This window comes from Leopardus geoffroyi, chromosome A2, assembly GCF_018350155.1.
Source record: "Leopardus geoffroyi isolate Oge1 chromosome A2, O.geoffroyi_Oge1_pat1.0, whole genome shotgun sequence".
NCBI lineage: Eukaryota > Metazoa > Chordata > Mammalia > Carnivora > Felidae > Leopardus > Leopardus geoffroyi.
The window spans coordinates 23,109,461-23,125,002 of NC_059331.1; the positions used below are offsets into that span (position 1 = coordinate 23,109,461).

The following is a 15,542-nucleotide window of genomic DNA, read 5'->3' on the forward strand; positions in this document are numbered from 1 at the left end:
GTTCTCAACCCATCAGTCATCGTTAGGTCGAATGGAAATGCCCCATGAGTCTCTCTTGGTTGTCCCTCTGGTCAGCTTGTCCCTTTTTGATGGGTTAATGGTCATTTTCTCCTGATCTGAGAGAGAACTGGTGGCCTAAGACCTCCTCGAGCGCTCAGACCCACAGTCTTTTTCCATCCCCAAATCCTTACCTTCGCCATACCTTTCCAAGTGTCTTGTCCCCTAAAAGATAGTTAAATTTATGAGCCCAGAATGGTTGTAGGTGGGATTGAGGGGAAAATGACAATTATAACTTTTTGCCATTTTGGAGCAGGTGGGAGAAGGCAAAAATGTCATTCAGATACATTTATGTAATTTTTTAAAATTTTATGCCTGTTGACCAATATCTCCCAATTCCTCCAACCCCTTCCAACCCCTGGTAACCACTATTCTACTCTGCTTCTACAAGTTTGGCTTTTTTTAGACTCCACATAGATTTCACGTATAAGTGGTATCATATAGTATTAGTCCTTCTTTGTCTGACTTACTCACTTAGCATGGTGCCCTCAAGGGCCATCCATGTTGTCTCGGTGGTAGGATTTCCTTCTTTCTCATGGCTGAATAATATTCCATTGTGCACATTCTATAAACATGAGGATTGGAGGGGAGAGGGTAATGGTGATGAAGAGGAAGACAGGGCTACTGTTGTTAAACCACAGCTAAGCACACCAAACTGCTTACTCAATGCCAGGTAGAATGCAGAGCACTTTGGCGTGTTATCTCTGACCTCGTAAAGCTTTGGGAGGTGCGTGAGCAGGAAACAGATTTGGAGAGACTGGCACCTTGCTCTGGGTTAGCAACCAGCAGGTGGCCGAGCCAGGATCCAGGCCCAGCTGATCCAAAGCCCAAGCTTAACTCTTCACCAGGCTGTAGGGTTGCCTCTCTTTGGGGGGATGATAGTCCTGTTTCACAGAAGACTTGTGCTTGTTTCCCATCATATGGGAGAATCTAGAAAACAGAATTTAGAGTTTGAGGAAGGACTTTAACATGCCACAGCGCATAAAGGCTAGACCAGGATTTATACTCAGCCTGTGCGTCCCAGAAGTGATCCTGCCTCAGCCTGTGCAGGCGTGTGGTCCAGTTCCTGACATTTTACAAATGGGGACATTAAGGCTCTGAGAGGAGATGAGGTGGGAAGGGTTGGCTCAGCAGTAGAGCTTCAGACAAGCCAGCATTCCTAGCTCTGCCGCATGATCCTTCAAATTAGTTTTTTCTAACATGAGATTTGAAATTAAAAATGTAATTTTATTCACAAAGGAAAAGGCTTGCTCCTAAATCTGAGACTTGGGGCTCATTCCAATAGCTTCACACTTAACAACGATGCCCACCAGGGCCACTGGGCTCCCTGTCCAGGGGGGCATTCTCTCCCAATGGGTTCTTCCCAACTCCTTGAAGAGCCCTCATCTCTCAGGGCTCAGTAGACCTCTTGCTTGGTCTTTGTGAAAGTCCAAAGAACTGTGGAGACAGAAAGCACTTTGTAAACTACATTTTTCTGCAGAAATAAGTGGGTTTTTTTCAGCAGTGTGTGCTGTTGACAGGGAGGAGGGAGATAGAACACTGCGAGGGTCTTCTGAGAACACTGCTGTTTCCTTAGGAGATGCACACAAGGTCACACCATCGACCTCGCTGCCCACCTTATTGCTCTGACAAGACTGGAATCTTGGCTTTCTAGTTTTCAGCTTGTCTTATTTAAGAGGCGGGCCGAGGGGAAGCTTCTGAAAAGACTCACTAGGAGCAGTGGCCATCACACCAAAGATGGAACAGGGACCCCGGCATGCGAGGTGCACAGAAAGAGTCTCCCACTGGGGACTGACTTACAGAGCCCTCGCCTCTGGCATCACCACAAAGCTGAGTATCGAGTGATGTGCCAACGGAGCATCTCACACAGAGGCATCTTTTCGACAAGGACCCTTAAGAAATCTCAAAGTAAGGGTGGTAAAATCTCAGAAACACAAAGTACCAGGCTGCCTGTGGTTTATCGCACTGAGTAGTTGTAACCCAGAGTTCACAGAAGGCTCTGCAAGAGAATAAGGTAAATAAATTGATGTTATGTAGAAAAATGAGCAGACCACTTGTAATAGATGGCTAATTTCAGCATTAATTAGTCCTTGGTAATTACCAAATGATTGCTGATTCTGTTTTCTTACATGATCTATGAAGTCCAAAAAGGCACATTAAAGAAGAGAATAAACATTCATGAGCTAGAATTTAAAAGAAATGAAAGTGAGGGGAGGGAGGAGGGCAGGTGGCCAGTCCAGAGAATGAGGAGGGAAAACAAGGGAAGCACCTATAGTTACAGCCAAAGCGGCCAGCCCTCAGTGACTTCCTGTTATCCATCAAAAGGTACATTTGTTAACTAAAACTTATATGAAAACATTTTAAAACAAAAAAGAGCCTTTCAGAAAGTTTTTAGGTTTTAATGAATTGGGGCTAGATGATAAATTTGCATTAAGCTTTGCAGTATACATTATTAATAGTATTTTTATAATTTCAGCTTTTCTTACATTTTATACATCTGCATCCCTGGTCTATGTTTTCAGATAGAAGTTAGAACTGTGACATGTGACCTTTTCAGTAGATCTTCGGTGCTAATCATTGAGCAGTTCCCAGGAATCAGGGGAGAGCTATACATTTCCCATCCCCATCCTCAAATTCTCAGCCACTGAGACACAAACAGCCCATGAGGGTCACCCTCTTGGGGCAGGACCTCTGAGCAGCTGTGCCTGACCCTTCCCAATACGGGGAAAGGCAGTGTCTTCTGTGGTGAAGAGCAAAGGTTTGGGAATCTGATGAACCTAGATTCGAATCGATCCAGGACAAGTTACTGAGCTCAAGTTCCTCTGTATACAATGAGCACACGAGTTAGGCTGTTGTGTGGCCCAGGTGCAGGGAGACACTCGGACCTCATGAATGTCCCTACATTACTGTTGGTTCCCCCAGACCCCTGTGCCTGGTTTGGGGAATGCTGCTCTGGACAAGATAGGTACCAGCTTTTTGTCACATGTCATGGAGTTTATATTCCAGTGAAAGAGAACAGAGTAAAACAAATAAAGGGAAGGTGGAGTGAATCGAAAGAAATAAGTTCAGGCAGCTCATCTCCAAATGATAACAGAAGCCAGTCATGGCAAAAGAGGATAAAAGGTATGCTGGGCAGAAGGGGCAGCGAGTGACAGGCCCCGGAGGTGGGGGTGGTGATGAACATGCTCTGCGAGAGGAAGCAAAAGGCCAGTGAGGTGAAACAGTGGGCAAGGATGGGAGTACGGAAGGGGATTCCATCACCCAGGTGGGAAGGGGCCAGTTGATGGGGAATCTTGGTGGTCAGAGTAAGAATTTGAATTTTATTGTAACTCTAAACAGAATCTATTTTTTTTTAATTTTTTTTTCAACGTTTATTTATTTTTGGGACAGAGAGAGACAGAGCATGAACGGGGGAGGGGCAGAGAGAGAGGGAGACACAGAATCGGAAACAGGCTCCAGGCTCCGAGCCATCAGCCCAGAGCCCGACGCGGGGCTCGAACTCACGGACCGCGAGATCGTGACCTGGCTGAAGTCGGACGCTTAACCGACTGCGCCACCCAGGCGCCCCTAAACAATCTATTTTAGGACCTTAAGAAGGGAGATGGTGATCTGCTTTATACCTACAGACATTCCATACAACTGCCATGAGGAGTAGAGATAAGAAGGAGGGAGAGGCGTGAGAGGCTCTGGGGGAGAGATGATGGAGTCTTGGGAGCAATGGAGATGGGAAACAGAATTTTAAATATATTTTAGAGGCAGGGCCAGAGGAACATGCCATAGATTAGCTATGGGGTGTGGTGAGGAAATGATGGCTATCAAAGATAATTCTTATGTTTTTGGCCTAATTGGGCAGTGGCGCCATTTGCTAAGATGGGGAAGACCCACCAGGGGAGGAATGGGTTTGGACAGGGAAATTGGGAGTTGGCTTTGGATAAGTTGAGCCTGAGAATCCTGTTACTCATCCCCATGGAGGTGTCAGGTATACAGTTGGCTATGGGTCTGTAGCTCTGGGGAGAAGCCAGCTTTTCAGAACTCTGAGTATGATAAGCAAGGCCAAGTGAGTATGGTGTCCTAGCTCAATATCCTTCCAAATGTGTGATTGTGTTTCCTTCCTACTCCCTCCTATGCTAATGATCTCTCTCCCATCCTCCTCCTTACACTCATTCCCTTTCTTCTCTTGGCCCTATTTCGGAAAACCCAAATCAGGGTTTTTTACTGTTGGCTTTGAGCATTCGAATGAAAATACAGGCAACTAAGAAAAATTCCTCCTAAGAGATGCTGTCTTCAGTGCACATTTGGCACAGGATCCCCAACTGGAATTGCTCTACACTGTGAATTGTTCGCCCATGTGCCCTGATGGTCCAGAACTTTCAGCTCTCTCCTTCTCCTCTCAACGTGGCAACACTTCTCTTAGCTTGTCCCCTGTGCCTTGTGTTTGGACCTAACACCCTTCCTTCAGAGCCCAAGTTTTGCCTGCTGGAGGAGAGATGAAATGCTTTCTGCTCAGTCCCACTGTGATTGCAGTTGCCGTGCGTAAAGGGGTGATAGCATGAATGCTCTGTCACCCAGCAGCCCTCTTTAATCTTGCCTTTCCCACCTTGCCTCCAAGAAAGGGCCACCTGGAAGCCTTGTGGGAGCACCATCCCAGATGGATGTCCCTAACTGTAGTGCCTGACCTCAGAGGGAGTGGCAAGGTGCACACGGGCCCCCTCCCAGGCCACAAGCTGGAACAGGCACTCAAGGTCTGTGCCTTTGGGGCCCTGTTTCCCCTGGGGTGGGAGAGGCCCCAGCCCTGGACAGGAGTGACAATGCGTGTTAATTAGCACTGTGCAGAGCTGTCATCAGGAAGCCAGAAGCCACGTGGTCCCAACCTGGTTTGGGGTTGGCACAGCAAATTCAAACCAGCTGGCCTTTGTTTGGAAATGCCCTGGGAGTGTTCTAGCCCATTCTGGACAACAGAGGGGCAGGCATTTCCTTACCCGGGGCACTGTTTTAGACGAGAGGTTCTATAAACACTGTAGCAAGTGCTGTGATGGATCTGGTTCAGGGGCGTACATACCCTTCTCTGATTTGCTAGCAAGTAGGACATGGCGTGAGCTTAGTTGTAAGGGTCCTTATTGAAAGGCATGGGGAGGAAACATAAATTTTGTCCGTCAGTGTCCCCTTTATTAAAATTCTCTCATGACTACCTGCCTGGAAGATAAAGTCTAAACTCCTTTCCAAGGTCCTATGTAACTGTCCCCCCCACTCCTCTCTGATCTTACAGCATCTGACTTCCAGCCCCCCTCCCCCAGCTCCTTACTCCACCCATTTGGAGTGATTTTCAGTTCCTAGAAAGGGCCTGACTCTCCACTTAGGTCTTCACTGACACCCCTTGCTGTGCTGGATACAGTCTCCCTCTAGCTAACTGGGCCCTCACCCTCCAGGGGCCAGCTGCACTGACCATTCCTTGGGGTAGCTGGGTTTGGTGGACTGTCCCTGGTGTGGGTTTCAGCATAATATTGACCGTGCTACTTTGCAGCTGTCTGTTTACTCAGACCTGCCAGGCCCCAGGAGGTCGTGCTGATCTTGTTAATCCCTGCTTCTCCAGTGCCGGGCACCACAAAAGCCTTTCAGAAATGTTTGAATGAAAGCCCCCCACTCCGGCGACCCAGACCTTGCTCAGCTCATGCCTCCTCTGCTAACATCTCCTAGCCCATGGCGAAGCCAACAGGACTCCTCACCGCAGAGGAGCTCAAAATCAAAACGGTGTCCCCATCACGAGATGATAGCACATTGAAGACTTTTTTTGGTACTTAGAAACCAGGTCAAGCCAGCCTATTCAAAACGCAGGTCTGGTGACCACATGAGGCATGTGAGCTGGAGTTTCCGCCTCAAACACACAAAGGGCCAAATTCTGTTGGAGCAGAAGGAGCAGATGAAGAGACTCCTAACCCTGGGTGCACCTTCGGTGGTTGCCTGATACCTGTGAGAACTTGGGCGAAGCACATCTCTTTCGTCTGCCTCAGTCATCTTGTCTTGAAAGTGGGCACAGTCATACCCACTTCCTCATGTTGCACAAACAAACAAGACAGAGTTTGTTTACTGAGTGTTCAGTAGATTTTATGCCCCTTCACATTCGGCATAGCTATTGTTACAGTTATAAAAATGAGATGGCCTTTAAATTTTGTGGTTCATAGTTTTCCCATTGGAAATAAAGTCACTAAAGTTAAAAAAAAAAAAAAGCTCCAGAATGGCATGTAGAGAGGACTCCCATTTCTTACAGAGAAGGTGCATGTGGATGTGTATATGTGGATGTGTTGGGAAAAAGTCCAGGTGAACTTTCTTTATTGGGTTAGCAGGGGCTTCCTCTGAGATGTGGGTTTATGGTTGATCTTTTTTTTTTTAATTTTTTTTTCAACGTTTATTTATTTTTGGGACAGAGAGAGACAGAGCATGAATGGGGGAGGGGCAGAGAGAGAGGGAGACACAGAATCGGAAACAGGCTCCAGGCTCCGAGCCATCAGCCCAGAGCCCGACGCGGGGCTCGAACTCACGGACCGCGAGATCGTGACCTGGCTGAAGTCGGACGCTTAACCGACTGCGCCACCCAGGCGCCCCTGGTTGATCTTAATTTTATTCCTTTTGCTTGATTATATTTTCAATATCACATGAACGTATTACTCATGAAGTGGGTGATGGTAGAGATGAGATACGATGTTTATTTATTTTTTTTTTTAATTTTTTTTTCAACGTTTATTTATTTTTGGGACAGAGAGAGACAGAGCATGAACGGGGGAGGGGCAGAGAGAGAGGGAGACACAGAATCGGAAACAGGCTCCAGGCTCTGAGCCATCAGCCCAGAGCCCGACGCGGGGCTCAAACTCACGGACCGCGAGATCGTGACCTGGCTGAAGTCGGACGCTTAACTGACTGCGCCACCCAGGCGCCCCGAGATACGATGTTTAAAAAGGAAAGGGAAAAGGGGTGCCTGGGTGGCTCAGTCGGTTGAGCATCTGATTCTGGGTTTTGGCTCAGGTCACGTTCTGTTGCTGATAACGTGGAACCTGCTCGGGATTCTCTCTCTCCCTCTCTCTCTCCCCCTGCCCCACTTATGCTTTCTCTCTCAAAGTAAACAAATACACATTTAAAAAATAAATTAAAAAGATAAAAAGGAAAGGAAAAGAAATGAAAGAAGTTAACTAGAGGCCAAGAAGGAATGGCCTATGCTTGCTCTGCAGTGTACTTCTTCCTGCTATCAAGCTTGTTTCTTTCTCTCGGCAGGATTTTTCACCCAGATCTCCACCTTGGCTGATGTGCAGGAAAATGTCATGGAATACCTGCATGTACTCAGCCGGCCCAAAGTCATCGATCAGGAGCACGACGTGGTATGGACTGAAGCTTACATCGACAGCACTGTGAGTCCCTGGGGCCCTTGGGGGAGAGCCTGAGGGTTTTCCTCTGTGAATTCCAGAAGATGGTGTTAACCTTAAAAATAAAACTGTCAGTTATTTGACCAGCAAAAATGCGTTTATTCGGGAATAGTAGACAATTGCAATCCAGGACAAGCAAGCTACAACAAAACCATAGGCAAGTCCAACGTTATTTTATGGAGAAAAAGGAGAAAGTTGGGAGGGGTTGTTTTGAACTAAAATCCACTGGAGAGAAGCAAGAGTTCAAGGTGATGATGGTTTCCCATTGGCTGGGTTGCAAAGGTGCTTGATTTCTTGTACAAGATGCAATGGACATCTTTTCCTGTTGGGGCCTGTAACTGGTGATCCTTTCCTGTTGAGTAGTCTTCTGTTGGGTCTGTGATTGACAGTTCTTCTGACCGGTCTCCCTTTCTAGCATCTAAGTGCACTTGAGTGAGGTTTTCTTTCATTAATTTTTACAATGGCTGTTCTATCACTCTTCCTCAATAATGGAGTTTGATGACATTTTCCTTTGTGGTACAGTTGTGTTGGTCCTCTGGGCAAGCAAGGTTGGTGAAAAATCATAATATCAGAATGTAACCAGCACTTTTGGCAGGTGTCTGCTCAGCACTTTGTTTTCCTTCCCATATGTGTACAGATTCTATCAGTAGCAGTTATTATGGGCTTGTTAGATTCAGTGCTAACCATCTGAGAGGCCCGGTCCTGATGATGAATCTTGAGGTCTCAGCTTGGGAAGGTGACCAATGTTTAGCTCCAACAGTGAATTGGAGCCGCCGTAGAGGCCACAGCTGCATTCTCTTCCCAGAGACGAGTGAGAATATGCTTCAATGGTGGTTACACAGGCACTGGATTGATGTTGGAACTCTGGCCATGAGCTCATTCTAAAGCAAATTCCAAGCAAAAAAAAAAAAAAAAAAATCTGATGCAGAATTAGTGTAAAAGGAGGAGCTTTGCCAATCATCTAGTAATGGCTCAATGGCCAGGTTTCTTGTGTAATTTCAGGGTGATTTTTCAGAGTGATAATGAGTCTGATGGGAGTGGCATTTTTCATTTATTGATTGTAAATGTTCTCACAGGGCCTCTCTCCCATCGTTTTTGTTGGGATTAACATCACATTAATCACTGTAACCCAGGCACAGCTGTCCTCTGGAGTGATCTCAATGGCTGCGGTGGGCCGGCTTTTCTCTCCATGAGCTCTCTCATTCTTGCTGCATTTCTGGCAGCTGTAGGTGAATGCAGGGCAGAAACAGCATATGGGGACCCAACTTGGGGGATGCCGTGGTGGCCTGCCCCTTCCCCAGGAGAAATCACCCTGCATAGAGATGGACGCTAAGGTGAAAAACCCTCTCTGGTTGCCAGGGAGACCTGGGGCATTCATCATTTCCGTAGTCTGACCCCAGTTTGGTTTAGAATCATGGCAATGAAATAACTAAGCTGCCCCATCTATGTGGGCACCATACTAACAACAATAGCCACAGCAACAGCACTGATGGTTTCATCTCTTATGTGTGGTTGAGTATGGCAGGAAAAAGCCTTAAAGAAAAGGAGCCATGTGACTATTGCCAAGAATGAAGTGAGCCAGTCACCCAGTGGTTTGAACAGGGTTTGATCAGCCAGTTTGATCAGGCATTTTATTTGTTTCATCAATTTAAGACCTATAAAACAGAGCCTCTATGATTACAACCTAGTGGTACCAGCAACCGAGAGATAGGTCAGTACAACAGGGGGTCCGAAAAAAAACAAGGGATCCAACTACATATGGAAATTCAGTATAGATAAAGGTGTCATCTCAGATCACTGGGGTCAGGATGGTCTTCATAATAAACGCTTTTGAGAAAACTAGATGGCCATTTATTTATTTTTTTTTCAATGTTTATTTATTTTTGGGACAGAGAGCATGAACGGGGGAGGGGCAGAGAGAGAGGGAGACACAGAATCGGAAACAGGCTCCAGGCTCCGAGCCATCAGCCCAGAGCCTGACGCGGGGCTCGAACTCACGGACCGCGAGATCGTGACCTGGCTGAAGTCGGACGCTTAACCGACTGCGCCACCCAGGCGCCCCTAGATGGCCATTTAGAAAAAGATGAAACTAGTTCTATTTGTCACATCCTACCCAAGAAAGAAATCCAAGTGGATCAGTGATCCAAACTGTAAAAAATGAAATGACGCAAGCACTTGAACGAAACCTGGGCGAATCCCTCTATAACCTGGATTCAGAGAAAATCTTTCTGGCAATGACTCTAAAATCCAGATGCAATGAAAAGAAACATGAATAAGTTTAACTCCTTAAAGACAAAACCAAATGAAAACCAACTTTGATAAGTCAAAAACCACGATAAGCAAAGTCAAAGGCACAAGGTAACATGAGAGAAAATATTTGCAACATAGAGCACACTTAAGTCATTAATAACCTAATATGTAAAGAACTTTTCAAAATTGAGGGTAATACCTTAATATTCCTATTTTTAAAAGATGAACAAAAGACAGTAGACAATTTACAAAAATAGTAACAATGCTTTTCCACATATGAAAGATGTACAGTTTCACTCGTAGACAGACAAGAAAAATGAAAAGCACACCCTAGTGAAATACAGTTTGGCATCTATCAGAGTGGCAAAAATTAAAAGCCTAACCGTGCCCTCTGTTGATGAGGCTGTGGGAAAAGGAACACTCCTAGATTGTGTGCGGGAAGAGAATGGGGACATCTCTATGAAGGGACATTTGCATTTATCCTTGGACCCAGCAATTCCACGTCTAGGAATGCACTCTGAAGACGAACCTGCAGCAATATGAAAATACATGTGCACAGGTTTGTCCATTACAGAAATGCATGTCATTTCAAAATACTGAAAGTTACCTAAATACACAAGCATAAGAGAGAGATTATGATAAACCATCGTACATACACATCATGGGTCTTAATATGAAAAACAGGAATGAGGATGATTTGGTTTTCCTGGTAGATATAGAAGGATTTCCAGGATATATTGCCAAGTAAGAAGAATAAAATGTAAGAGTATACATAGAGTGCCACCTTTTGTATCAGAAAGAAGAGGAAGTAGAAGGTATAGGTATATATGCTTAATTTTACAAAAAGAAACACAGAAAGGATATCGCATAGAATCAGTTACCTACGACAAGCGGAAGTGCAGAGGAGGAGATAGTGAACGGAGTGAGACACCTCTGGGTACACCGTTTTGCATAGCTTGGATTTTTGAAAGCAGGTTGATGTCCTATGCATTCAAAAATTACAGTCAACAAGAATGGGGGGAAAACTAATAGTGAATGCAGACAGAACTAAATGAATCCAACTGCATTTCGTATGAACTAAAAATATTACCAAAAAAGGGGAGGAAAAGCAGTACGCTTTTGAATATAGAACTTAGGCACCATGTTAAATCTTGAACAGACTACCCTCAGTCTAGGCGGGAGAGAGAACTGACACCAAACTCCTTTTGGTGTCATGTGGTGTCATGTGGGCCTAGCAAATCTGAATCTGGTTTGTGAGTATGGTAGGATTGAGCAAACGTGTAGATGAGGAACATAAAACAGATGCCTGCAGGTTAAGACGGGATGGAGGTCTCAGAATGAAACCCCAACTCTGTCCCTTGAAAGGGCCTAGACTAAGCAGTGGCACCCCAGTAGCAGTGAGCACATCTAGAACCCGGATCCCAGCTTCCTAAAACCATTCCCCACTAAAACAAACCAGCGTTCTTAGAGAAATTGCTAATGTCAGGGCTTGGGCGGGGAAGGTACCCCTTGCCCCCCTCCCTCCCCCCCGCCCCCCACCAAAGAGCCTAGAATATTTTATGCCAGAAACTAAGAAGTGCTCAAAACAACAGTAAGGTCATCTCACAGGGACAGAGGAGTCAGTATGAAGGGGCCCTCACTGGTCGGCTCTGGGACAGTTTGAGCCTCAGAATAAAAGGGACAGTAGTGGAGTATAACCTGTGGAGTAAAACGGAAAATCATGTGTTCTTACCGATAGTGAACAGATGAACGAATGTCAATGAGATGAACTGAACAGATGAAGTAGGTGGGCAGGGGCGTGGTGCATAGTGCCCCGCTGACTGATAAATGTCAAGGGAGCCATGGAGACAGAAGATCACCACTTTCCTGCCACTGTATTGAAGACTGGGTGAGGGAAAACGTCCTCGGTGCAAGTTAAACCAAGGGGGAGATTTGGAGCAGGATATTTTCATCATCTCAAAGATCTTCCCCAGAGATTTTTGACTAGGTGTGAGGGGGAAAAAATAGTCTCTACACAGTGGGAGAATCCAAATAAAATCTGGCATGGGTCATCAAAATTAGTGTCACTAGGGGCACCTTGGGGGGCTCAGTCAGTTAAGCGTCTGACTCTTGGTTTCGTCTCAGGTCACGATCTCACGATTTGTGGCTTCCAGCCCCATGCTGGGCTGTGAGCTGACAGCATGGAGCCTGCTTGCGGTTCTCTCTCCCCCTCTCCCTCTCCCCCTCCCTTGCTCTCTCACTCTATTCATTTTTTATTGCTCTCTCACTCACTTTATTTCTCAAAATAAATAAATAAACTTTAAAAATACTAGTGTCACTAATGAGAAGCAAATAGGCACGGCGTGCCTTTGGAAAGGACACGTCACACTCATAGAGTATGCCGTCTGAGGCTACATAACCTGAAGGTCATGGTGGTGGAAGGTCAGGGAAGAGGGCAAAGATTTTTATTAATATGATGTCTTGCTTTAGATAATGTTAATCACTTAAATCAATTGTTCTAGAGTTACTAAATTACATACACATATATATATGCACATACGTATATACGTTTACATATGAAAGGCAATGAGGAGAGATCAGGAGAACCCATTGCTACTCCAACTTTTCCACGAAAGAATTCTGGATAGCAGAGGCAAAAATAAATGGTCTGGGAGCAGCTCTGGACATGCAGTTTTCAGAGGAAATGTCTTTGAAGTCTTGTGCTTTATCTCCAACATTCTATGAAATTTGCATTTTTGCTCCATAATCATCTTTACTTACTTTAAAAATAAAATAATGCTTTAAGTCGCTCATAATTGAGTAAAATGGTATGCCAAGATAACAGAGCTCATTTATTCTACCTCCTCAAGAATCCTTTGATAGACCTAAAACTAGCGCCCCCCCCCCTGCCCCCGCCGTAATGAATGATAGCTCAGCACCACCTCTGTGCTTTCCAAGCTTCTGTCGTGTCTTTGCAAATAGCCCTGAGAAATAATTCCCCCAGTAGAACATTCTGAGAGTCTCTTCTCGTCTTGGTGGGGCTGAGAAACCGGCTGGGTCAGGGGGGACACTGGGGTTTCCATCTTCCTTCTTTCTACCGCTGTTCAGTGAGGACAAGCGGCTGTTGCTCCCATGGCTGCATCTTTGGCCAGGATGCAACAATCTCTTCAAACTCTGTCTGGGCCTGGATTCTGCCAGGACAAGAGCAAAAGCCCGCTGTTGTTTGTGTGTGGGCTCAAAAGAGGATTTGCATGCTGAACTTATCTGTAGAGTGGAAATTCTGAGACGAGTCCAACTTGGGAACCACCCACAAGATAAATGGCAGGGAGGCAGCATAAGCAAGACAAGTTTGTGACCAGCCTGACACATTCAGGACAGTCTCAAGCCAGCAGTGCCCTAATATGTCCCACCATGGAATAATGAAAGGCATCAAATTCAGAAGCACTTGACATTGGAACTGGTGACCCCATTTTCATAATGTTCTGGTAGCATTGGCAGCTCTGGGCTATATATATATATATATATATATATATATATATATATATATATATATATAAGCATTTACAATCTACCTTAGTTTATTAACTGATAGCATTGAATTTATCATTAAAAGAGACCCAGTCTGAATTCCATGTCTATACCATACTATCTATGTGACCATAAGTCAGTCCCTTAGCTTCTTCAAGTATTGTTTTCTTCCTTTACCATGTGGGGATAAAACCTGACTTCCAGGGTTGACATTAAGGATTAAACATCTGTGCATGGTGAGAATGCAGTAAATGATACCTATCATCCTTTCCCAAACTCAGGAAGCCCAGTGGGAATTTTTCTCCTTGGCTATAGGAAGTTTTGGAAATGTTCTCCTTTTTGGGGCTGGTAACTGCAATACGGCTTATTCCCTTATGATAATAGAATCTGGCACTTAGGTATAATGAGTCCCTTGGAAGCACTGTTTGTCTAGAGATGCACTTTAATCCCTTGGAATTCATTTCACTGTAATTACCTACTGTGGGTGGGGCATTAATATCTGGGGTTGATGTCTAGGGTCACTGTCCCCAAGAAGGACTAGCAGCCGTGCTGCACCATCCAGACCAGTCCCCACAGCCTCATGGAAGTAAGTACTGGCCGATTTCCCAAGGCAAGGGAAACACAGTAGGAGCTCTCTCAATTGGCTACCAAATAATGGGCTCAGTGAAACAGTTAGTGCCTCTTGCCCAAAGCACACTGGACACTGGATCTGGAGGCCATACTGGTACAAGAAGTTTATACACAACTGTTCCAAGTTGAGTTGCGAGCTTACTCAAAGTTAGTTGTCTTCATATTCAGACTTCCCAAACTTGTTGATGCTAGTTGTTATTTTATCATAATTGTATAAATTAATTATTATTGAAACCCATAACTTAATGAGTGTTAAAAGAAAATTGTTACTTCTGTGGATATGTAAACGAATGCATTGGAAAGACTCTACAGATTATTGCTGAAAATAACAATGTGTCAACTGTGGGCCATGTATCTGTAAGACTGGGGAGAAATAGCCTTCCATATATTCAGAGGAAATTGGTACTTAGCTATTTTCCCTCCCTCCCTCCCTCCCTCCCTCCCTTTCTTTCTTTCTTTCTCTTTTTCTTTCTTTCTTTCTTTCTTTCTTTCTTTCTTTCTTTCTTTCTTTCTTTCTTTCTTTCTTTTTCTTTCTATTTCTCCCTTCTTCCCTTTCTTTCTTTCTTTCTTTCTTTCTTTCTTTCTTTCTTTCTCTTTCTATTTCTCCCTTCTTCCCTTCCTCCTCTTCTTCTCCTTCCTCCCTTGCTTCTTCCCTTCCTTCCTTTCTTCCTTCCCTCCTTCCTTTTCATTAAGGGTAAGTTTACCTTGATTTGTTTGTTCTCTCTCAGGTTGATGTGGTAGGTTTGATGGCCAGGTTAGTATCTGCTTCCTGTGTTATTGCCTCTTGGTAGCCTCTGGGAACTGTGAGCTCTGCAGACAGTGACCTTACCAAATACAGAGAGGAGGGCCAGCAGTTGGTATGTGCAGAGTTTTGATTTCCAGCTAGAATGACCCACATGCTCTTGTGACATGGATCAGCATCATGGGGACAGCTGTGTTTGTTTTTATTGCTATGTAACAAATGAGCACAAACAGCAGCTTAAAGTAACACAAATGTATTATCTCAGGGTTCCCATTGGTCAGGAGTCTGGGCACAAGGTAGCTAAGTCCCTTGGCTCAGGGTCTCCCAAGGCTGTAGTTCTCATCTGCAGCTCAGGGCCTCTTCCAGGCTCATTCAGATTGTTGGTAGAATTGATCCCTTGCAGTTATAGGACTGAGGTCCCGGTTTTCTTGATTGCTATCAACTGGGAATTGCTCTCAGCTCCTAGAACCCAAAGTTCCTGCCACATGGTCAATGAGAGGCAGTTCACACGATGCTGTTTGCTCTTTTCCAGACCAGCAAGAGTGCATCCCTCTAAATAGAAGCTTCTTTGATTACGTCAGTCCCACCCACGATAATCTTTTAATTAACTTCAAGTCCATTGATAGCAACCTAATCATGCTAATGATATCCCATCATACTTATACTCAAGGAGAGGGAATTGTAAGGGTCATGTACCTACCATGGCAGAAATCCTGGGAGCTGTCTTAGAATCCTGCCTATTGCAACAGACTGCCCACATGCTGTGGTCTGAGAGGGAAAGATCATGCTGGAAGGAAATACAACCAACACCTCCTCCTTCCTGCAAACTCTCTATTAAGAGCAAGTCTCAAGGCAGCCATGTCTGCTCTTCATCATAAGACTGCTGCTTACCACTAATGCCTCTAAGAGCCTTGAGTCTCTTTGTGACATTGTAGTCTGAAAGT

General features: G+C 45.1%; 1 protein-coding gene across 4 annotated transcripts in view; it reads left to right on the forward strand.

Moving 5' to 3' along the window:
- CACNA2D3 (calcium voltage-gated channel auxiliary subunit alpha2delta 3) overlaps positions 1-15,542 on the forward strand; it is an 866,452-nt gene that overhangs the window by 570,588 nt on the left and 280,322 nt on the right. For all 4 annotated transcript variants that reach the window (XM_045493219.1, XM_045493218.1, XM_045493220.1 and 1 more), the window contains one exon: positions 7,321-7,454. In XM_045493219.1, the coding sequence (XP_045349175.1) occupies positions 7,321-7,454 (134 nt within the window). The remainder of the gene's footprint in view (positions 1-7,320; positions 7,455-15,542) is intronic.